Source organism: Chlorocebus sabaeus, chromosome 1 (assembly GCF_047675955.1).
Source record: "Chlorocebus sabaeus isolate Y175 chromosome 1, mChlSab1.0.hap1, whole genome shotgun sequence".
NCBI lineage: Eukaryota > Metazoa > Chordata > Mammalia > Primates > Cercopithecidae > Chlorocebus > Chlorocebus sabaeus.
The window spans coordinates 1487484-1510097 of record NC_132904.1 but is presented as its reverse complement, the minus strand read 5'-3'; the positions used below and the strand labels follow the sequence as shown (position 1 = coordinate 1510097).

General features: G+C 53.1%; 1 protein-coding gene across 1 annotated transcript; it reads left to right on the top strand.

Annotated features, from left to right (window-relative positions):
• Positions 1 to 10381: 10381 nt before the first annotated feature.
• Positions 10382 to 22376, top strand: LOC103241837 (uncharacterized). Its single transcript, XM_073022681.1, is given in 5 exon segments — positions 10382 to 10443; positions 11147 to 11318; positions 20812 to 20888; positions 21341 to 21562; positions 21683 to 22376. Coding segments are annotated over 5 exon segments (1008 nt in total). The 3' UTR covers positions 22158 to 22376.
• Positions 22377 to 22614: the final 238 nt, after the last annotated feature.

Sequence of the window (22614 nt, the reverse complement as noted above, 5' to 3'; positions counted from 1 at the left end):
GCTCAGGCTCCCGGGTTTCAGGGTTAACACAAAGCAAGGAGCCCGGCAGGGAAAGGCTGTCCCAGGCCACGAGAGCACCCAGTGCATGTCCAGATGCTTCCACTGTGCCCTTCAGGGGCAGGTGGGAGCACACGGGCCCAGAGAATCCTCCTAAGACTGTTCAGACCAGGCCAGGCTTGCCTGCCTCTGCACCCAGGCCATGCAGGCTGGCGGCCAGGAGGTCCAGGTCAGGCGGTGGCCACCCACGTGGGTCGCCCAGCATTGGAGGGAAGGGACAGCCACGGTGTACCCAGACCCCCGCGGTCTGCCCGTGTGCTTCAGGGGACAAGGAGGCCTTGGAGGGCCATTTCAGAGACCAGGCTGCCGGCCCCTCACACTGAATACCAGGGATGAGCTCACGGGAAGAGAGCTGGGTCTTTCCCCGGCTCCCTGCTTTAAAGGGCACCCCCAGGCACCTGCCAAAGGAGAGCTTTACCCCTCCAGGAAAAACCAAGTTGCACCCCCAGAAAGCACGGCGCCCCTCCTGCAGCTCCCTCCATCCGGCCTGGGTCTCTGGCGCGGGGCCACTTTCCTTTCGCTATGCAACAGTGTCACCTGGTGGCCAGCGTGGCACAACTGCATCCTGGAAAGGGAGCTCTGGAACCAAGGCCCCTGTGTGGAATTTTGACTTTTTTAAAGAAATCACTGAGCCATTAAAGATGCCCACATTGAATTCAACAGTGAAGAGTGACATTCCTGACGCCGCACTATGGAAAGCAGCTCAGGGGCGCCGACGCTGGCAGAAAAGTGGCCAGCGCGGTTCCTGAGTGGGAAAGGCTAACCCCACTGCCAGGCCCAGGGCTTTGCCAAGCGACACGTGGCGGCTTATGCGGAAGGAAGATTCATGGAATAAGAGCGGTTTGTCCCTGGTTTTTCCTTCAGAGTCTGTGTGCATATAATTTTTTAAACGGCTCACAGAATGCACGCTTGGGCGGTGATTCTCCAAGGTTCGGTTACAGTAACAAAAACGACAAAGCCATTCCTCATCTCACGGTCCAGATGGGGGCAGACGGGAGATTCTGAATGTTCCCTGTCGCTTCTCGCTGGGGGTCAGTTCTTTCTCAATGGCCAATGTGAGTCTCTGCTGCCAGGGTGAGGAGGAGGAGGGTCATGCCGGCCTGGGCATCCGTTAGTTCGTGCCTGGCTGGGTTTCCGTCTCGATCTCATGCTGTTCAGGCCTGCGGCTCCACGCGCACCTTTCAAAGACAGCAGAGACAAGACAAGCAGCATCTGGTGCCTCCAGGGGTATGCAGTGGCAATGCCTGTGAGCCCACATTCATCGGGGTCAGCTCCAGGGAACACGGTGTGATATCCCACGCCCGGGGCAGTGTAGGCCCTAAGGTGGCTTCAGAGAGGTGCTCAGGAGGATGACGCTTTGGTATGAATGCGTCCCATCCAAAATTCATGCAATGAAATATAACAGGCCAGGCCTTTGGGAGGGGAGTAGGCGGTGAGGAAGGCCTCCTCTCGCGCCAATGGGATTAAGGCCCCTCTGAAAGAGGTTCCATGCAGCATTCAGCATTGTCCCAGTTTCTGGCTCCTAAACTCCTTCCACAGGGCACTTGAACATGGACGTAATTCAGCCAAGATCTTTGCCATTTTGTGACAAGGTCAGTCTTTACTCTAGTGTCCAGTAGGATATTCCTCGCTTCTGGCTGGGTGGGGTGGCTCATGCCTGTAATCCCAGGACTTTGGGAGGCCTAGGTGGGAGGATTGTTTGAGCCCAGGATTTGAGACTAGCATGGGAAACACGATGAAACCCCAAAAGAAAGAGAGAGAAGAGGGCCCCGGGCACCCCAGGAGCCCGGTCCAGCACATCCGCCGTGGGGGAGTGAGCTTGAGTGTGGTGCTCCTCTCAGGAAGCACCAGGGACACCGCAGACATCTGCTCTTTACGCTCCAACCTCTCGAACTCGAGACAGCAGGACCGTTCATGGAGAGATTGCCAAACCAGTCCTAGAAAGCCTGTACCCCTTCAGGACAGGACGTCCCCATGTGTCAGAGTTGCTGGAGCAGTTCAGACAGCTCTCTGACACAGAAGTGGGACGGAGCGCAACAGTACCCCGCAGGCACACGGAGGTCATTAGCTTCATGTCACCTAGGTTGGGCCACAGTGCCAGGCTGTTTGGGCAAACACCAGTCTGAATGTTGCTGTGAAGGTCATTTAATCAAAGTCATTTTAGATCAGTAGGCTTTGAGTGAAACAGATGTCCCTCCGACAATGTGGCTGGGCCTCATCCAGTCAGACGAAGGCAGGTGGGCCTCATCCAGTCAGACGAAGGCAGGTGGGCCTCATCCAATCAGATGAAGGCAGGTGGGCCTCATCCCATCAGATGAAGGCAGGTGGGCCTCATCCAATCAGATGAAGGCAGGTGGGCCTCATCCAATCAGGTGAAGGTCTTAAAAGGAAAACCTGAGTTCCCACAAGAAGGAAGGAATTCTCCCTTCAGGCTCATGACTGCAACAGCAGTTCCCGTGGGAATGACCTGCCTGCCCTGTGAATTTTGGAGTTGCCAGCCTCTACAATAGCACAGGATAATCCTTTGAAATAAACCTCACTCTGTCTCTGTCTCTCTCTCTCTTTTTACATATACATGCATGTGGATATAGATGAGTGTGTATAGAGATAGAAATATCTAGCTATAGAGATAGATATCTATCTGTATCTATATAGGTACATACAGATATATATAATAAATATTAAGTATATTTATATTAATACTATTTAATATTTAATGCATATCCATAATCTTTTTATTTATATTATTTGTGTGTCCTATATTTTGCATATATTATTATATACTATATGTATTATTTTGTATATTTGTATTAATGTATATTTATATGTTACTCATATTAATTTATATATTAATTTTTTTTGAGATGGGGTCTTGCTCTGTCACCCAGGCTGGAGTGCAGTGGTGCAATCTTGGCTCACTGCAACTTCCACCTCCCAGGTTCAAATGATTCTCCTGCCTCAGCCTCCCAAGAAGCTGGAATTACAGGCATGTGCCACTGCACCTGACTAATTTTTGTGTTTTTACTACAGACAGGGTTTCACCATGTTGGCCTCGGCCTCCCAAACTGCTGGGATTATAGACATGAGCCACTGCCCCCGACCTTCAATTTGTATATTAATTTTAACAAGATCGTAAAGATGATTATATGGGTGTATATAACATGGCAAATACAGGTGTGAGCCTGTGAGTGAGAGCACACAAGATGTGCCCTCAGCCTGGGCTTCCCTCCAGCAGCCTTGGCCGTGGCTGGAAGGAGCCACTCCAGGATCCAGGGAAGCCCTTGTTTGGCCAGTGCCTGCACGCCTCGCCATCCACACCCTTTATGAGTGCCATGGAGCACCTGCCACCTGGAGCCACGCAGACAAATCAGGAGCCGGCGCTGGCTCGGTGATCTGTGATTAGCTTTGTGGCTTAGATGCGCTTCCTGAACAGTGGGCTCCCTGCTCACAAAATGAGAAACGTCTTTCTCGCGGCGCCGTTCCTCCTGATTCCGGGTCACCTCGGAGGCTCTAAACCATCCCTGCTTCCTTTGCTCTTCGAATGAGCAGACAGCAGGACGCACATGCATCCCTGAACCTGGGTGTTTTATGCTGAGAGCACCACGTGGGTTATTTTTCCTCTTTATGTCATCTCCTAGGGCCCTGCTGATAGTTTAAAATTTAAAATGGTAGCCGGGTGCGGTGGCTCAAGCCTGTAATCCCAGCACTTTGGGAGGCCGAGGCGGGCGGATCACGAGGTCAGGAGATCGAGACCATCCTGGCTAACATGGTGAAACCCCGTCTCTACTTAAAATACAAAAAAAAAAAAAAACTAGCCGGGCGAGGTGGTGGGCACCTGTAGTCCCAGCTACTCGGGAGGCTGAGGCAGGAGAATGGTGTAAACCCGGGAGGCGGAGCTTGCAGTGAGCTGAGATCCGGCCACTGCACTCCAGCCTGGGCGACAGAGCGAGACTCCGTCTCAAAAAATAAAAATAAAAATAAAATAAAATAAAAAATTTAAAATGGTAGTTATCAATAATAAAATACATCCCTGCCCCGTGCCCTCCTCTGCCTCTCTGGATGGATAATTCTTCAGTTATCACGGGGACCCGAACATGGAAGGAGTCCTCGGACCCGGATCCTGCTCCACGTCATCACTCGCCCCGCGGTGAGCAGCAGAAGGGCCTTTGAGAGGGTGGCCTCTTCCCTCGCTGTTCCGGTTGGAGAGGGGCACAGACCCCTTTCCTGGGGACAGGAGGCCATGGGCATCAGCAGCAGGCAGGAGGGACCACCTCTTTCTCCCCGCCATGCAAACAGCCACAGTCGCCACTGCCCAGGTCCTCCTCTGGCTGCCGCGGTAAACTGAGGCAGCTGCTGCTTTCCCCCCCCCCCCCAAACTGTCCCCCAGCCGGGGCTTGGCCCACCGTGGGATCCTGCAGGCCATCTGACCACGCTCAGCTTCTCATCTGCCCGAGATGCCAGGCTCTGGAGGCTCCTGGGGCGGTTGGAAATGCAGAAGCAGCTCAGTCCCCACCCAGCAAGGGCACCATCCCTCACGGGGACGCCGCAGGTCTTGGAAAGGCCACTGTCCTGCCTCGGGAAGGCCGGGTGGCTGCGCCCTCTGGCGGGTGAGAAGCTCAGTGCGGGCTGGGCCGCCTCCCCGCCTTCAGGAGCGTTTGCCATTCCTGCGTTACTTAGGACTGGAAAGGTCAAACTCTGTCTTTTTGAAAGGTAGCCAAAATCTCAAGCTAAAAGATGATCATTCGGGATGCTTTTACATTTAAACATCTGAAGTGACACTCTAGTCTCCCACTGAAATCCATCCAGGTCTGCGGAGAAGCCCTGCAGACAGCCAAGGTCAGTGACACCCTCCAGGCAGGATCTCCATGCGAGGGTCGGTAGCCACCTTTGTGAAACACAGAAGACCTTGGGCGGATACCGCTGCTTTGTGTGTGTGCAACACTGGGATCCTTTGCTATTTTCCTTCGTGCTTTCCTTTCTTGTTTAGCTACTAACTTGTATTAGCTTCATAATTCAAAAAATCATAAGTGCAAGAATTCAAAGTTACTGTGTGTCAAAGGCATGAAGCAAACCCAGAAGCTGCAACCTCTTTCCCCTGCTGCAAAACCTCATTGCTGTAGTTCCCATGAATAGAGTCTGCCTCACTGCCTCGAAAACAAAAAAAGAAAAAAAAAGGAAAAGAAAGAAAAACAAGATGGGAAAAAGTACAGAATCTGTGTTATTTCCATTTACAAAGCATCATTGTCCCAAGAGAAAACATTATTAAAATAGCCTATTTTCACCATAGAAACAGTAAAACTTGCTTTTAGGCATGAGAAATGGTTCTCATTTGGAGTGAGACTGGTAGAAGATCATCAGAAAGACTGTTATAATCCTATGGCTCTATGTTACTCCCTCCTGGCAAGAAACAGCACCTTCTACCACGGCCATCAATTTTCTTCGTACACCAAGAGGGCTTCCATCCGTGGCAGGTCTCAGCACAAGTCCACTCCGCGTCTTAGAAATTGCAAAGAACTGGCCAGGTGCAGTGGCTCATGTCTGTAATCCCAGCACTTTGGGAAGCCAAGGTGGGAGGATCATGAGGTCAGGAGATTGAGACCATCCTGACCGACACGGTGAAACCCCATCTCTACTGAAAATACAAAAATTAGCCAGGCGTGGTGGCGGGCGCCTGTAGTCCCACCTACTCAGGTGGCTGAGGCAGGAGAATCGCTTGAACCCGGGAAGCGGAGCTTGCAGTGAGCTGAGATTGCGCCACTGCACTCCAGCCTGGGCGACAGAGCAAGACTCTGTCTCGAAAAAAAAAAAAAAAAAAAATACAAAGAACTTTCCACAACTTGCAGGGGAGCCCCTCTCTGGAAAGGTGGTCGAATCTAAAAAGAGTTGCTAAGGAAAGGCTGGTTCTCAGGATGAGCCAGACTGTAAATATTTCTACTTAAGACCAATACCTCTAAGATGTAAAGTTTAAATATAATGTCATATAAATTTCCAAAAGTCACTTTAGTGAAAAGTGTTTTAGCCTTTACGACTCAGTGCAAATGGTGTGAAACGCATCCACTGGTGACGTGTCTCAGCCTCCTTCCACAGCCACGCAGCTCAGAGGCCAAGGTGGGCCGACCGCAGGGTTTCCAGAAGGAGAAGGAGTGTTGAGAATAGCTCATCTTGAAATCCATCGCCCACCTTTTAGAAAGTGGTATGAAATTAAGATCTTTCTTTTTATTTTCCTTTTTTTTTTTTTTTTTTTTTTTTTTGACCTAGTCTCGCTCTTGTCTCCTGGCCTGGAGGTACAGTGGCATGATCTTGGCTCACTGCAACCTCCACCTTCCAGGTTCAAGGGATTATCTGGCCTCAGCCTCCTGAGTAGCTGGGATTACAGACACCTGCCACCGTGCCCAGCTAATTTTTGTATTTTTGGTAGAGATGGGGTTTCACCATATTGGTCAGGCTGGTCTCGAACTCCTGACCTCAGGTGATCTGCCTACCTCAGCCTCCCAAAGTGCTGGGATTACAGGCGTGAGCCACCTCACCTGAGAAACTATGATCTTTTATAGGGAGGAGATGTTACCATTGACACGCTCATCGAATGTTCATTACACACACACATACACACATACACACACACACATGCACACACACACACACACACGCGCACACACACATATACACACACACACATACACACACATACACACACACACACACACACACACATGCACACACACACACCCCTACACATACATACATACACACACACATACACACACACACACACACACACACACACACAGAGTATTTCAGGCTGCTATCATTTGTCAGTCCTGAAGTATTGCCTCAAAATCAATGAACAATCTTGGTGGTGACAGTCCAGCATCTACCGTCCAACACTATGGCTTGACTGACCACTTTCCTCAATATCAAGGGACTCAGGTTTCGATCTTTTAACGTAAGCTGTAAGAGTTTAGAAAATGTCGTTAGACCCCAGCATCAATAACGGGTCCAGGAAACACACCTCACCACTGAAAAGCAGGCTAGTGGCCCTGTTCTTTTGTCAGATTTAGAATAACGGGTTTGGACCAGGTCCCCGCACTGACGATGCAGACCTCGGCTGGTTATGGAAGCCCACGGTCAGGGGAGCTCTTTCCAGAGGAGTCAGCGGAGCTGAACTGCCTGAGACAGGAACCGCAGGCCTGGGGACTGAGAGGGGCTCAGAGGGCGATGCCATGGGCGACTGGTGGGTGGGGACTGCCCCTCCTGAAGGGACTAAGGTTCCACGTGTTCCCCTTAAAAGAGGAAGTCCCAGGAGCACAGGTGTTGAGGCTTCTGCGGATTAAAAGCCCCACAGTGTTCCACGGGCAGGTGGCTCCTGTTTTCTGGACGGCTGGGGACAGTGGACTTGACCACCGGAAACCCCCAGGCAGGAGGAAGCCCAGCAGTCCTCAGGCCCTAGGCCAGGGTGGGTGGTGGAGGTAACTCAGAGCCTGGGGGCTGCTCCGCGGGGGGTCCTGCCTGCAGCCTTCCCTTCTGGCCCACCGCCCCCTGTCCTGCTGTGTCACTCGGGAAGGGGGTGAGTGGCGGGCCAAGGGGAGGGAGCCTCCAGCAGAAGCCGGACGTGTTGGTGGAGCCCACTCTGCGAGGCCGTGCCCAGAGACTCCAGCCCCTCTGCTGCTCTGCAGAAGCGCTGGCCAGAAAGGTGGAGCAGGGAGGAGCTTCATGTTCTCTGCACCACAGCTTCCTAGTGGATTCCCTGTGGCAGCCAGGGTTGTCCCCTCCCAGGCACTGAAGCTGACACATGTGGGGAGACACAGGGGGCCAGGTGTCCTGTGGGGGTCCCTGGAGCAGCCACCTCACTCTGCCCAGGTCCACCCCACACACTGCTACCCCTGAGGGCCACTCACATCATAGGGAACAGGTCCCGGAGCCTCGACTTCAGGGTGGGTGCCCTAGAAGCTTGGCACCCTGGACCTCACCACCCTGTCCCCGAGCTCAGCCCGGCTCCGTCACGTCTCACCCCTTCCCTCCCTCCCATCCCTCTGGATAAGGCTCGTGCAGCAAAGCAGTGCCCCAGGGTTCCCGGTGACCCTGGGGAAGGGGACCAGCCCTATGGGGTCTGTGGGTTTTTCTCCCCATGTGCGGAGATGAGAGATCATAAAAATAAAGACACAAGACAAAGAGATAGAAGAAAAGACAGCTGGACCCGGGGGACCACTACCACCAAGAGTCGGAGACCGGCAGCGGCCCCGAATGCCAGGCTGTACTAATATTTATTGGATACAAGACAAAGGGGCAGGGTAAGGAGTGCGAGCCATCTCCAATGATAGGTAAGGTCACGTGGGTCACGTGTCCACTGGACAGGGAGCTTTTCCCTGTTTGGCAGCCAAGGCTGGGGGGGAGAGAGAGAGAGAGGGGAGACAGCTTACTCCATTATTTCTGCATATCAGGAACTTTTAGTACTTTCACTAAGTTTGCTACTGTTATCTAAAAGGTGGAGCCAGGTGTACAGGATGGAACATGAAAGCGGACCAGGAGCGTGACTGCGGAAGCACAGCATCGAAGGGAGACAGTCAGGCCTCCGGATAACTGCGGGTGCACCTGACTGATGTCAGGCCCTCCATAAGAGGTGGTGGAGCAGGGTCTTCTCTAAACTCCCCTGGGGAAAGAGAGACACCCCCCCCCCCCCCGCCCTTCCCGGTCTGCTGAGTAATGGGCGCCTTTTCTAGGCACTGAGGCTACCGCTAGACCAAGGTCCGCTAGGCAACGGGCGTCTTCCCAGGCGCTGGCATTACTGCTAGACCAAGGAGCCCTCTAGTGGCCCTGCCCGGGCGTGACGGGGGGCTCACAGTCTTGTCTTCTGGTCACTTCTCACCGTGTCCCTTCAGCTCCTCTCTCTGTATGGCCTGGTTTTTCCTAGGTTATGATTATAGAGCGAGGATTATTATAATATTGGAATAAAGAGTAACTGCTACAAACTAATAATTGATCATGTTCATATATAATCATATCTATGATCTATATCTAGTATATTCTTATTTTATATATTTTCTTTATTATACGGGAACAGCTCGTGCCCTCGGTCTCTTGCCTCGGCACCCAGGTGGCTTGCCGCCCACATGCACCCCACCCCGTCTTGCCAGAGACTACAGCCTCTGCGGTGAACCTCCTACCTGGGCATCGGGCCCCTGCCGGTGACAGTGTGGAGGTGGTTGGGGGTGCCGAGAGACAGGAGCTGAACGGTGGGCTAGGGTACCCCCCAACTGGGAGATCCCGCAGCCCTGGCAGTTCTCTGACCCTCAGGAGCCCCCTCTGCTGGTCAGGAGTCCAGGGGGTTCTTCCTGCTGCTGTTTCCCTAACCTGGTGGTGGGAGGCCTGGCACAGCGGCTCCAGGTCACATGGACAGGAAAACAGGATAGAGGAGCAGCCACCAGTGCAGTGCGCTGGGCCTGTGGCCAGACACACTGACCACCCAATGTCCAGCGCTGGGGCAGGTCTCTCTCTGTGTTGTGGATGGGAGGGTCGCAATGCAGAAGGGGCTCCTCTCCCGGGTGCCAGTTTGGGGCTACCCCGCAGCACCCACCAGACCTCCCTCTCTGAGCCTGTGGGTACTGGGGGTCCTCAGCCATTAAAGGGAGAGCCAGGGGTCGTGTCACTTCCCCCTTGTCCATCCCCAGCACTTTTGAAGGGACCTGGAGAAAGAGGGGAGGGGCCCGGCCACAGGGAGGTGGTGCAGCCCCTGGAGTCTCAGCGCTTGCCCTGCCTGGAACAAGGGTGCTGGGGCTGCTGGTGCCTCCCCAGCCCGTCCTGGCCTCCAGTGATGTGGTGCCCCCAGAAACACACGCGGAGGACCCCAGGAGGGGCCTGGGGCAGCCAGTGGTAAGTGGGGCAGATGGGGTCACGGCGTTGCGGACTCCCAGCTCAGGGGTCCAGGGTGCTCCCTTGGCTCCCCTGGGAGAGAGGGAGGGAAGGAGGGAGCAGGACCCACTGCGGTCCCCACACTCCCGAGAGCGAGTTGCCACCGGTTCACGCCCAGGGTCAGGGTGGACGTGGGCACAGCCGCAGTGACAGATTCTGCCTCTGTCTCTGAGGCCTGGGCCCCGGGTCGCGGTCCACCCCCCACCCATCCATGCCTCTCCGCTGCTGGGTGTGACCCTGTTGCTTCATGTCAGGGAAGAAGCAGAAGAGAATTCTCTGATCCATCAGGAACAACCAGGGAAGAGCCAGGACAGCCCCCGGGCCTCCTGCCATCGCCCTAAGGAAGACCTCTCCCCAGCTGTGGAGGGGAGGCCAGGGCCTCGGTCTTGGTGTGTAAACACCAGGGGATGGGGGGGCCATGGAGCCCACACTGGAGAGGACTTTGAAGGGAGCTTTCCAGAGCCCCAAAACCTCCATCAGGTAAGGGTGGTCTGGGGTGGAGGTGGTCTGGGGATGGGATGGTCTGGGTTGGAGGTGGTCTGAGGGTCGCGGTGGTCTGGGAGTGGGATGGTCTGAGGGTGGAGGTGGTCTGGGGTGGAGGTGGTCTGGGGTGGAGGTGGTCTGGGGTGGAGGTGGTCTGAGGGTGGAGGTGGTCTCAGGTGGAGGTGGTCTGGGGTGGAGGTGGTCTGGGGTGGAGGTGGTCTAGGGTTGGAGGTGGTGTTGGGTGGAGGTGGTCTGGGGTTGGAGGTGGTGTTGGGTGGAGGTGGTCTGGGGTTGGAGGTGGTGTTGGGTGGAGGTGGTCTGAGTGTGGTCTGTTTGCCTGCATTCCAGCTGAAAACAACTTCAGACAAGTCACTATAAGGCTGGGATGAGATGAGACAGAATGGCCCTTTCATAATTTTGTCTAAACACCGACAAATCAGGATCCCAGTGCCCGCCATGAAATGCCAAACCTCCCCTTTTCTCTGCTAACAGGAGCTGGGCCTTGCCTGGGATCAGACTTTCGCCAGCTAGTCATGGGGGCTCCAGCTTTCCGGCAGCCTCCAACCTGGGGAGATCCCCAACCACCCAGCCACAGCCCAGTCCTACAGAGGGTCTTCCTGATGCTCCTCCTGTGATCCCAGGGTGCCCATGGTGTGTGTGGCCGCATGCCCTGAGTTGTAGCCCAACCTTTCAACCACAGGCAGCTCCTGGGGCTCTGGCTGGACAGAGAGGCCAGGGTCAAGGGGCAGGTGAAGCCTGAGGGTGCTCGGGAGCGGCCAGGGATGGCCCTGAGCATGGAGGGTCTCCCCCGCTTCCCCGGGTACCCACAGGAGTTACTACAGCCACTTTCCACGTGTCTGGGGCTCTGCCACGTATGACCAACTCCCCGGGAAAATGAAGTGGCTACAGGTCTCAATCAAATCCTTTAAAGAAAAGTTTCAGGAAAGAGAAATATTTACCACAAGCAGAGGGCTGAGGAACTAAGAAATAGCTCTGGGTGAGAAGACACGTGGGACCCAAGCTGCAGGTCCAGTGAGAGGGACAACAGTTGGCGAAGATCCGCGAAACCCTTTCCGTGAGACTCCCACTCCTGTGGGAAGATGGAAGTGGCCCGGGCCAGTGGGAGAGCCCAGTGGGATGCCAGGGCGGCACTGGGCACTGCATGGGGAGCCAGGGCCGGTGGTGGGGGGGCTCCGGGAGAGATGAAAGCCGCCTGCCCCAGGCACAGGACTAAGGGCTGCACACAGCACGGGAAGACCCTCCCTTTAAGACGTTTCTCCCCATGCCCTCTTCCCCCTGCAGCCCTCCTCTGCTCCCCAAGTTCCAAACACACCAAGCCAGAGCCTGCTTGAGCCTCGAGCCCTTTGCACTTGCTCTGCTGCGGGTTATAAAGCAAAATGTAAAACGCAACGTGCATCACGTCCAGTTCACATATTTCCACCATGTTGGGGCGTTTTTAAGGGTCACGCTTGATTTTTAGCCTAAAGCCAGTGACAGCCACTCAATCTTTGGAGACTGGGATGCCAGGGTTGTCGCCTGCATCCGCGGTTGGAGTTTGCCAGGCAGCAGGAGCCTTGGGCCAACTTTGGGCTCCAGAAGCTGCCACCTCGGGCCTGTGGCTCTCCCGCCATCTCGCCACAGAGTCCCCTGGCGGCCCTGCTGAGTCAAGCCGGCTTCCTGCCTTCCCAGACCTGGCTCGTCCTGGCTCGTCCCTGAAACCCAGGAGGGAACCCTGAGACTCTCAGCCCCTCTGCCCAGAGCTGCTCAGGCTCGCTTGGAGCCCGGCACGCGTTTGGCAGATATTTACTGTGTGTGCACTATGTGCCCGGCACTGTCATTGAACCAGAGGGTAGAACAATGACCACAACCAGGGACACCTGTTCTCAGGGCTCCAACCTTCTGGGAAGGGATGGGTACAGTAAAGGGCGTCTGTGAGGTGACAGGTCCAGCGAAGGAACGCAAACAAGGAGACGGAAAGACGGAGCTGCTAGTTTACACGGGCACTGGTGAACATAAACGTTTGTGTTTAAGGACAAAGAAAATGGTTGTAGCTGTGCAGGCGTGTGGGGTTCACACTGGGACAATAACCACGGTTGAAGCCTGGTGCCCCCCAGCTTAGGAGAAAGAAGGAATGAGGAGCTGTGTGCAAGCTCTGATCGAGATGGCCCAAACCCAAGAAGCCAAAAGTGTATTGGGGTGCAAGCTACACTTTACACTCTTATGCATTCTTCCATGTGTAAAAAAGTTTGGACACCCAGAGAATCTTCGTTTAGTGCCTTTCAAATCGAGGGAGCAAAAGGTCCTGCCTCCAGGGGCTGGGAGAGCCTCACACACACAACACACAAGGTAATGACTGATTTTTCCTTTTCTGCGAGGAATTTCCTCATCTCTCTCTTCCCAGCTCAGGAATGAGCCTTAGGAAGGGGCAGAGGTCGAACCTTTTGGTTCAAGCAAGGCCTGGGATCCGAGGGGGAGGCCTAGCTGGAGGAGACTGGGGGGTTTGGAGGAGTGGGGGAGACGCCGCAGGTGACCGGAGCCCCCCTCCTCAGCACAGCCCCTAGCTCAGGCCCCTGAAGCGCTCCGGGTGGAGGCTGCAATCATTACTGTAAAACCATTGTCTTAGAGAGCAGGCGCCTTCCGCTCCTGGCATGGTGCTGAATAGAGATACGGTTTTGCTTTAGATATGAACGTGCACGTTTGCAGGAAAACCTAACTATGGGTGTGCCTGTGTTTATACCGTATGAAGGACTTCTCCGTCTGTTGCTGTTCTATTGTTACTGTATCAGGCGCTGATGGTTTATTAATACCTTTTCAGCAACATGGAGAAAACAGATGATGTTTTCCCCGTATCTATCATCACTACAGTGAGTCTTTTATTTGTTGGTTTGGTTTTTTCATTGTCGTTGTTGTTTTTCTTGAGATGCTCAAGCTAGAGTGCAGTGGCGTGATCTGAGCTCATTGCAACCTCTGCCTCCCGGGTTCAAGCGATTCTCCTGCCTCAGCCTGCCGAATAGCTGGGATTACAGGTGCCCGCCACCATGTATTTTTAGTAGAGCCAGGGTTTTGCCATGTTGGCCAGGCTGGTCTTGAACTCCTGACTTCAGGTGATCCACCTGTCTCAGCCTCCCAAAGTGCTGGGATTACAAGTGTGAGCCACCACATGCAGCCTCATTTGTGTCTGGTATTATTTACAATATCAGGCATATTTGCATTCTTGATGTCAACCCTTCATTGCCACGATGCATCATTGTGCAAATCCGATGCTAGGTCTGATTTGCCAAGCCCAGAGTCGGGGGTGAGAGTGTGGCGAGCTCAGGTGAGGACACGGGAGGGGTCTGAGGAGCTGGACCCTGGGGAGGGAGAGAGGTGGGCCGGACACAGAAACGGTGGGACTCCTGGTTCAAAAGGCAGCAAAAGGCTGGGCGTGGTGGCTCAGGCCTGTAACCCCAGCACTTTACGAGGCTGAGGTGGGCAGATCACGAGGTCAGGAGTTCGAGGCCAGTGTGGCCAACATGGTGAAACCCTGTCTCTACCAAAAATACAAAAATTAACCAGGGGTGGTGGTGTGTGCCTGTAATCCCAGCTACTCTGGAGGCTGAGGCAGGAGAATTGTTTGAACCCAGGGGGTGGAAGTTGCAGTGAGACAAGATTGCGCCAGTGCACTTCAGCCTGGCGGACAGAGCAAGACTCTGTCTTGGAAAAAAAAAGAGCAGCAAAAAACCACAGTGAAAGCCTTCCCCTTTAGGAATGATTTTATCATTTAGACAATAAATAGGGGTGATAGTGGTGCCAAGTAACAACATCAATGAACAAACTACAAAATAATAATGTTTGGATCCATGATTTTACATAATATAATAAATAATATTTTATTAATGGGATATGTTTATGATTTTTCTGATTTTTTTCTGCAAATTCATTTATTAGAGCATCGAAATAGATAATTTAGAAATTTCATTTTTGGTTTTGACATAACTGAAAGCTATTTCAGTCTTTTTTGGCAAATGTAAGATCTCAAATAATTTTTGATGACCTTTGAGAAGAATCTTTGTGCTGATACAGCTGTTATTGGAGCAGTAAAGGTATTTTTTGGGCTGCGACAACATTAGGATAAGTTTCTGATAAATTGTTTTAAATTACAAATGTCAGCACATCTAGACCTGGTGATTCTTGTGGATAAATTTTTTTTAATTTAATTCTTCAAATAAATCAGTTTCATGTGACTTTAAATTATTTTTTAGTAAGCTTTATTCTTTGGAATTGTTTTAGATTTGCAGAAAAATTGCAAAGAAAGTTTCCATACACCTTACACCCAGCTTCCCCCATTATTAGTATCTTACTTCAGTATGGTACATTTCTCACAATTAAAGAACCAATATTGGGCCGGTCGCGGTGGCTCACACCTGTAATTCCAGCACTTTGGGAGCCTGAGGCAGAAGGATCACTTGAGGTCAGGAGTTGGAGACCAGCCTAGCCAACATGGTGAAACCCTGTCTCTACTAAAATACAAAAATTAGCTGGACGTGGTGGCAGGCGTCTGTAATCCCAGCTGCTCAGGAGGCTAAAGCAGGAGAATCACTTGAACCCAAGAGGTAGAGGTTGCAGTGAGCTGAGATCGTAGCACTGCACTCCAGCCTGGGCCACAGAACAAGACTCTGTCTCAAGAAAAAACTAAACTAAACTAAAAACTAAATAACGACCCAGCACGGTGGCTCATGCCTGTAATCCCAGCACTTTGGGAGGCTGAAGCAGGTGGATCACTTGAGGCCAGGAACTCGAGACCAGCCTGGCCAACATGGCAAAACCCCGTCTCTACTAAAAATACAAAAATTAGCCAGGCGTGGTGGCCAGCACCTGTAATCCCAGGTATGTAGGAGGCTAAAGGAAGAGAATTGCTTGAACCTGAAAGACAGAAGCTGCAGTGAGCCGAGATCACACCACTGTACTCCAGCCTGGGCGACAGAGCGAGACTCCATCGCAAAAAAATAAAAATAATAAAATAAAATAGAGAACCAATATTGATGCATTATTATTAACCGAAGTCCACATTTTTGTCTTCTCTCATTAGCATTTACCTGCTGGTCCGTTTCTGTCCCAGGGCCCCACGCAACATTCCCTCGTCCGTCTCCCTGGGCTCCTCTGGCCAGTGACCGTTTCCCAGGCTCTCCTTGTTGGTAGTGACCTGGACGGTTCAGAGGACTGGTCAGATGTTCATAGGGTGCCCCTTATTGGGATCTATCTGGTGTTTTCACGATTAGACTGGGCTGTGGATGTGGGAAGGAGGAGCACAGAGGGAGATGCCCTTCTCGTCACCCTGTGCTGAGGGCTTGTCCTGTTGGCATGGCTCATCGTGCCTCGTGGACTATGCTGCCCCGTCTCCTGGCTGAGCTCCTGTCCATCAGGTTCCCCACGGAAAGTTGCTCCCGAATTCCCTCATCCTGGGCTGCGCTCTCAGAAGGCAGTCCCGGCGCTGTCCGCACTTAAGGGGTGAGGGCTACACGAAATTAGTGGGAATCCTTCTGCATGGAGGACTTGCCTATCCACTCCAATTTATTTATTTACTTTAATTTATGTATTTATTTTGGAGATGGAGTCTCGCTCTGTCACCCAGGCTGGAGTGCAGTGGTGCGATCTCGGCTCACTGTGACCTCTGCCTCCCAAGTTCAAGCGATTCTCCTTTATTTGTTTACTAGATCACTTATTTCTAACCGTTGTGCTCACGGATATCTATTATACAGTTCGGGTTGGAGTCAGTGCTACTCTATTTATTGTGCGGATCGAATTGTTCTATTTGTGACCCCCAGGAGTGCTTTCCGTTGGCTCCCGCGTCCCTGCAACCTGCACCTGATATTTCCCGTCACTGCACGTGTGGCGGTTTTGCGTTGTTTTCTTTTAGATTTTTTTTTTCTGGAGCTACAAGATGCTCCAGGCTCACCTTTATCTTTTCTGCCTCAGTCCTAGAAGTTGCCACGTCTCCAAGGGTCCCTGGTCCTTGGGTTGGAGCCTGGTATTCAACCTCCCGCTGCTGTGGGGTGCCATAGCTCTGGGGCCCTCGTGAGGCAGGAGAGGTTGCCAAGGAAGTGGCCGTCTCCTCGCAGCAACCGTGATCACAGGGCCAAGGCAACAAGCCTCCGTGTTCACAGTCATTGAGCTCATTCCAGCAAAGCTATCTCAGGAGGAAATTTCCCCGTACAGAGCATGCGCATTTTGGCTTTACCTGTCCTCAGACCGACCCTTTGCTCCTTATAATAGTATAAAGCACACCCCTGGGTGGAGATTTAAGATGCTAGTGAGACATGCACGGTATGAACAAGTGTGTACAGCTACTGCGCACGTGCACCCAGAGGACCACCCAGAGCACGCTTCCTAGCAACACCTCTTCGCAGCTCCTTAGGAATAATCCCATAAAGGACTCTTAGGAAGAGTCCCATAAAGGGAGCCTTCGTCGCGCTGGTCTCTGCTGTCTCGTCCTCACGAACAGCCCGCCCTACCCCCTCAGTTTCCCAGGGCGTCCTGTCTGTTTTGTGCCTCACTTTCACAACATTCTTTCTCCTTTGCAATGAATTCCTCTGTGCTGCATCTCCTGTGTGTCTCGTTTAAATTATTTTAAACTAAGAAGACAAGAATTGAGGTCTCACAACAGCTGTCAACAGTCTCCGCTGACAGAGCAACAGGACATACGTGTGCATCCTAACCACGTCTGCACACGTCTGCAGGTGTTTGTGTGTGACCATCTGTATCTGTACTAAGCTGAGCATGAGTTCCTAGTGAGGTCTCCACTTCTAATCCATCACCTTGGACATCACTGCAACCTCAGCCTCCCCAGTTTAAGCAATTCTCCTGCCTCAGCCTCCTGAGTAGCTGGGACTACAGGCGTGCGCCACCACACTTGGCTAATTTTTGTATTATTAGTAGAGATGGAGTTTCGCCATGTTGGCCAGGCTGATCTCAAACTCCTGACCTCTGATGATCCGCCTGTCTTGGCCTCCGGAAGTGCTGGGATTACAGGCTTGAGCCACTGCACCTACCCTGTCTTACCCTTTAACCATCAGTTCACCTGAAGCTTTATATGAAAACAGTATTCCTTTCCATCAAATATAATGTTCTTTACTTTTTGATTTTTGAGACAAGGTCTCACTTGGTTGCCCAGGCTAGAGTGCAGGGGCACAGTCATGGCTCACTGCAGCCTCGGCTTCCTGGGCTCAAGCAATCTTCCCTCCTCAGCCTCCCCAGTAGCTGGGACTACAGGTGCACATCACCAGGCCCGGCTAATTTATTTTTATTTTTCATGGAGACCAGGTCTCACTATGTTGCCCAGGCTGGTCTCCAACTCCTGGGCTCAAGTGATCCTCCTGCCTCAGCCTCCCAAGGTGCTGGGGTTACAGGCAAGAGCCACCGTGCCCGGCCATTTCCTTTACATTTAATTTGTATTTCTAAGTTTGTCTTGTGGGTGTTTGCTTTGCAATGTTGCAGCCATTTTCCAAATCTAAAGGTTCAAGAGTGTTTGAGGAATTCTAATAACTCCCTGGTTTGCTCTATGCTAATGTCTATATACACAGTTTCATTCTGTAACAGTTAACTGGGTACTGCCTGAGCTTGGCAGCTCCTGTCCTAGCCCTGGACTGGGAAGCACGTATTCAGCAGGTGCTGCGGAACCAGCTCTGGGGACAGACAGATCAGCCAGCCTCCCACCCTGGGCTGGTGCTGACCTGTGCAGGGTCCCTCCTTCCCCTGAGCTGCAGCTGCCATGACTGTACTTCTACTGCTGCCACCTCCTTCCTGGGCCCCGGTTCCAGCCCAGCCACCCCTTGGTGCCCTGGACTGCCCTCACATAGACACCACGCAGCCAGGTCTGTGCTGCCCACCGTGCCCAGGGCCCTGCCTGCACATGCATGCACACATGTGCACACTGCCCCTGGTGCAACCCCTGTCGTGTGCACACTCCCCGTCCCACCAGATTTGCCCACAAAACCCAAGCTGAAAAATAAAGTTATTGAGAATTTCTTTTCTTTTCTTTTTTTTTTTTTTTTTTTTTTTTTTTTTTTTTTTTTTTTTGGAGTCAGAGTCTCACTCTGTCACCCAGGCTGGAGTCCAATGGCACCACCTCTGCTCACAGCAACCTCTGCCTCCCGGATTCAAGCAGTTCTCCTGTCTCAGCCTCCTGAGTAGCTGGGACTACAGGCGCGCGCCACCTCGCCTGGCTACTATTTTTTTTGTATTTTAGTAGTGACGGGGTTTCACTATGTTGCCCAGGCTGGTTTCAAACTCCTGAGCTCAATCAATTCACCCGTCTCGGCCTCCCGAAGTGCTGGGATTACAGAAGCGAGCCCATGCGCCCGGCCGAGGATTTCAAGACAGTAACAGCAAGGCATGAAGCCTTCCAAGTGTGGTGCCGTGTGTGTCTGCGGGAGCTGCGTGCCCGTGAAGCAGGCCCTGGGGCTGAGGCAGGAAAATACGGTCTGGAGGCAGGGAACACAAGGCGGATTCACACTTCAGCTATGACAGGACATGTCCTCTCCACGGGCACAAACCCAGCAAACGACTTTATAACTTCATTCTCTTCATTTACATAGGGCGGACCCCCAGTAGAGGGTATCTGAACTCACAAAAACTCTATGACGGGATCCTTAAGCCCCTACGCTCAGCCGCTCCCACGCTGTGGAGTGCACGTTCGTTCTCAATAAATCCCTGCTTTTGCTCTCCTCACTTTGTGTGTTTTGTCCAATTCTTTGTTCGAGACGCCAAGATCCTGGACACCCTTTCTGGGTACAGTAACAGGGCTTCCGAAACAGGGCTACAGAAGCCTTGGTAGGGGGATGACTGAAGGGGGAAAAAGGTAGGAAGTAGGCAAGCCCCACCCACAGAGTGTCCACGCCCTCCTCCGGTTCTGTCTACACTGCAGGAGCTAGAAGATAAAAATGACCATTCCAAGTCTATGGTAAGAATGAGGTCCTGCCAATCGAATGCCTTTCCCCAGGTCTGGAAGGGAAGGCAGGCAGAGGCCCGTGCCGGGGCTCACGTGTTGCTGTGCAAGAGGGCGAGCTTGGCACCTGCAGCTGGTCACCTGCTTCCCCGGCAAAAGGCCTGGATAGACGCACACCCCAGTGCTGTCACCAGCCTGTGGATGCCCTGAGGTGGCTCTCTGTCCCTGGACCACATGGCAGGTGCGCTGGAGCTCAGGGTTCCAGGACAGCTTGGAAGCCTGAGGTCTCCCAGGGCCAGCGCTGTGGATGGCTGGAGTCCTTCCAGGAGGTCCAGCCCCCAGAGCTGCCCTCAAGAACATAAGCTTCTGATTTCCACTCTGGATCCGCCTGACTGAAAATACCCCAAATGGCTGCTTTTCCTGCTCTGACTGAACCTCTGCTTGTACTTGCTTCCTGGGGCAGCCCTAACAAAGGACCACAAATGACAAGAACGTCCCTCTCCCAATCCTGAGGGCCAGAAGTCTGAGATGCAGGGGTGGCCAGGGCTGGTTCCTTCTGGGGCTGTGACGGAGCCTCTGCTCTGGTCTCTTCTAGCTTCTGGGTCTTGCTGGCAACCCTTGGTCCTCTGTGACTTACAGAAGCATCACCCCAACCTCTGCCTTCATCTTCACGTAACGTCCTAATGTCCATCAATGACAGACTGGATAAAGAAAATGTGGTACATATACACCACGGAATACTATGCAGCCATCAAAAAGAATGAGATCATGTCTTTTGCAGGGACATGGATGGAGCTGCAGGTCATTATCCTTAGCAAACTAATGCAGGAACAGAAAGCCAAATGTTGCATGTTCCCACTTATAAGTCAGACCTGAACACAAAGTACATAGGAACACAAGGGAAGAACAGCACCATGGTACCCTTGGCAGCGGGGGTGGGGTGGGTGGGGGCAGGAGGAGGGAGAGGATCGAAAAGCTACCTATTCGATACTATGCTTCTTACCTGGTTGATGAAATAATCTACACACCAAACCCCGTGACGTGCAATTCATCTATATGGCAAGCCTGCACATGCAGCCCTGAACCCCAAGTAAAAGCTGAAAGAAAGCTTGTCTCCAGACAAGGTTGCCCTTAGAAGGCACTGAGCATTTGGGCTCCCCCAGCACTGGAATTTTTTGGGGGGAGGATCTATTCAACTCCCGGCTGCCTTCAAGCTTGTGTCCAGCAGCTGAGCGTCATGTGCAGTCATTGCCTTCCCATGTCTGGTTTTTCAAGGCCCCGTGACATTGCAGATAAGCCCAAGTTCCTCCACATCTCCAGGTCTGGCTCCTGCATGCACTAGGGGCTTCCTGGGGCCTGATGTGCCACACAGCTCAGCATACAGACCCTTCCTCATCCTTCTGCTGAAGTGGCCTGGCCCTGAGCTTCCCTCCCTCCCACAGGACGGCGGTGCCTCTGTGGCTGACACCACCGCCCTCACCACCTGTCCCTCTCCCCGCCTCTCCCCACGTACCAGATTGTGAGCTTGGGTTTACTCTGCTCTGTCACCTCCAGAGCCCAACACAACAAGGGGCCCAGAGAAGAAAGCTATAGATGTTAGTTCTGTGCATGAAGACATGGACCACAGCATGAAAGATGCTGAGGGGAGAGAAATGGGAACAGTCCCGGGGTGGGGGCAGGAAGGTGGTGCTTCTGGGAATTAGAGAGCGGTGGGAAGGAGAGAGCCACAAGAGAGTGAGCTTTGTGCCTCGAGACTGTTTATTTAGAGGGTCAGGATTCAGTCTTGACATACTGATAGCCAGAGAGATTAAGGGTGGGTCACACTCCTGAAAGAAGGGGCAGCTGTCAGGGTCTAAGGGGTCTGAGCTGCCTCTGGGGCCTCAGTGGGCCGCTTTGGATCTTAAAAGAGTGTGGAACAGGGAGATGAAGTTCAGGAGAAGTAGTGGGCAGCGAGCCAGAAGGGGTCCCCAGTCAGTTTCGGGAGCGCTGGTGTGGAGTGGATGAAGCCAGTGAGGACACAGTGGAGACAGTGGAGCACCAGAGAACCCAGAGCGAGGAAGCTGGGCAGCTGGACGCTTCGCCAGTCAGGCCACCTACAGTCTGCAGCCAGAGCCTCAGATCTTGCACTGGCAGCACACGGGGACACAGCAGCTGGACTGGCAGCAACAGGGCTTACAGCAGCTGGACTGGGAGCAGCAGTGTTTGCAGCAGCTGGACTGGCAGCAACAGGGTTTGCAGCAGCTGGACTGGGAGCAGCAGGGTTTGCAGCAGCTGGACTGGGAACAGCAGGGTTTACAGCAGCTGGACTGGGAACAGCAGGGTTTGCAGCAGCTGGACTGGGAGCAGCAGGGTTTGCAGCAGCTGGACTGGCAGCAGGATGACGCGCAGCCTGAGGAGCAGCAGCAGGGCTTACAGCAGCTGGATTGGCAGCAGCCACAAGAAGCACAGCCCCCCTTAGAGCCCCCACAGGAGCCACAGCCCCCCTTGGAGCCCCCACAGGAGCCACAGCCCCCCTTGGAGCCCCCACAGGAGCCACAGCTGGAGCAGGAACAGGCTGGCACACAGCAGCACACAGGCTTGCAGCAGCAGACAGGCACACAGCAGCTGGAGCCACAGCCCCCACAGCCAGAGCCACAGCCCCCACAGCCGGAGCCACAACCTCCGGAGCAGCCACAGCAGCCCATGGTTCTGGTGGATTGAGGGTGGAGCAGGTAGAGGAACAGGTGAGAGGGAGGTGCAGGTGTGGAGCTCCCTGAGCCTGGGCCCCTTATATCCCTGGGTAGGGTAGCTCTGAGACCTCGGTCACTCCGTCATTGCCAGCACTTCCTGGGTATGTGATTATCTGTTTGCTGGACTTCCGGTTCTCATTGGCCTGATCCAACACCCACCTGCTTACCTTTCTAAATGTAGCCACTTCCTCCTTGGAACTGGACCTTGTACTGAACCTGATCACCTGCCTTCTGTTTTCCTCACATGACCGGCAGAGGACAGGTGTTCTACGAAGATCATTTTGGTTGTTTTCTTCCCACCAATGGCACCACGTTTTTCTTTGAGACTGTGATCTCTGTGTAAAGAGAATTTTTTAAAAACTAAGCTTTCATCCATATAATTAAAGAGGCAAATTGAGGAACAAATGTTGTGTCCTGGTTCTGTCTTAACACGTGGGTGCACGTCATTCAGCCTCTCCTCCACTGGCCTCAGGTCGTGGGGCGCTCAGGACCCCTGGCTGCTGCATACACAGCCTC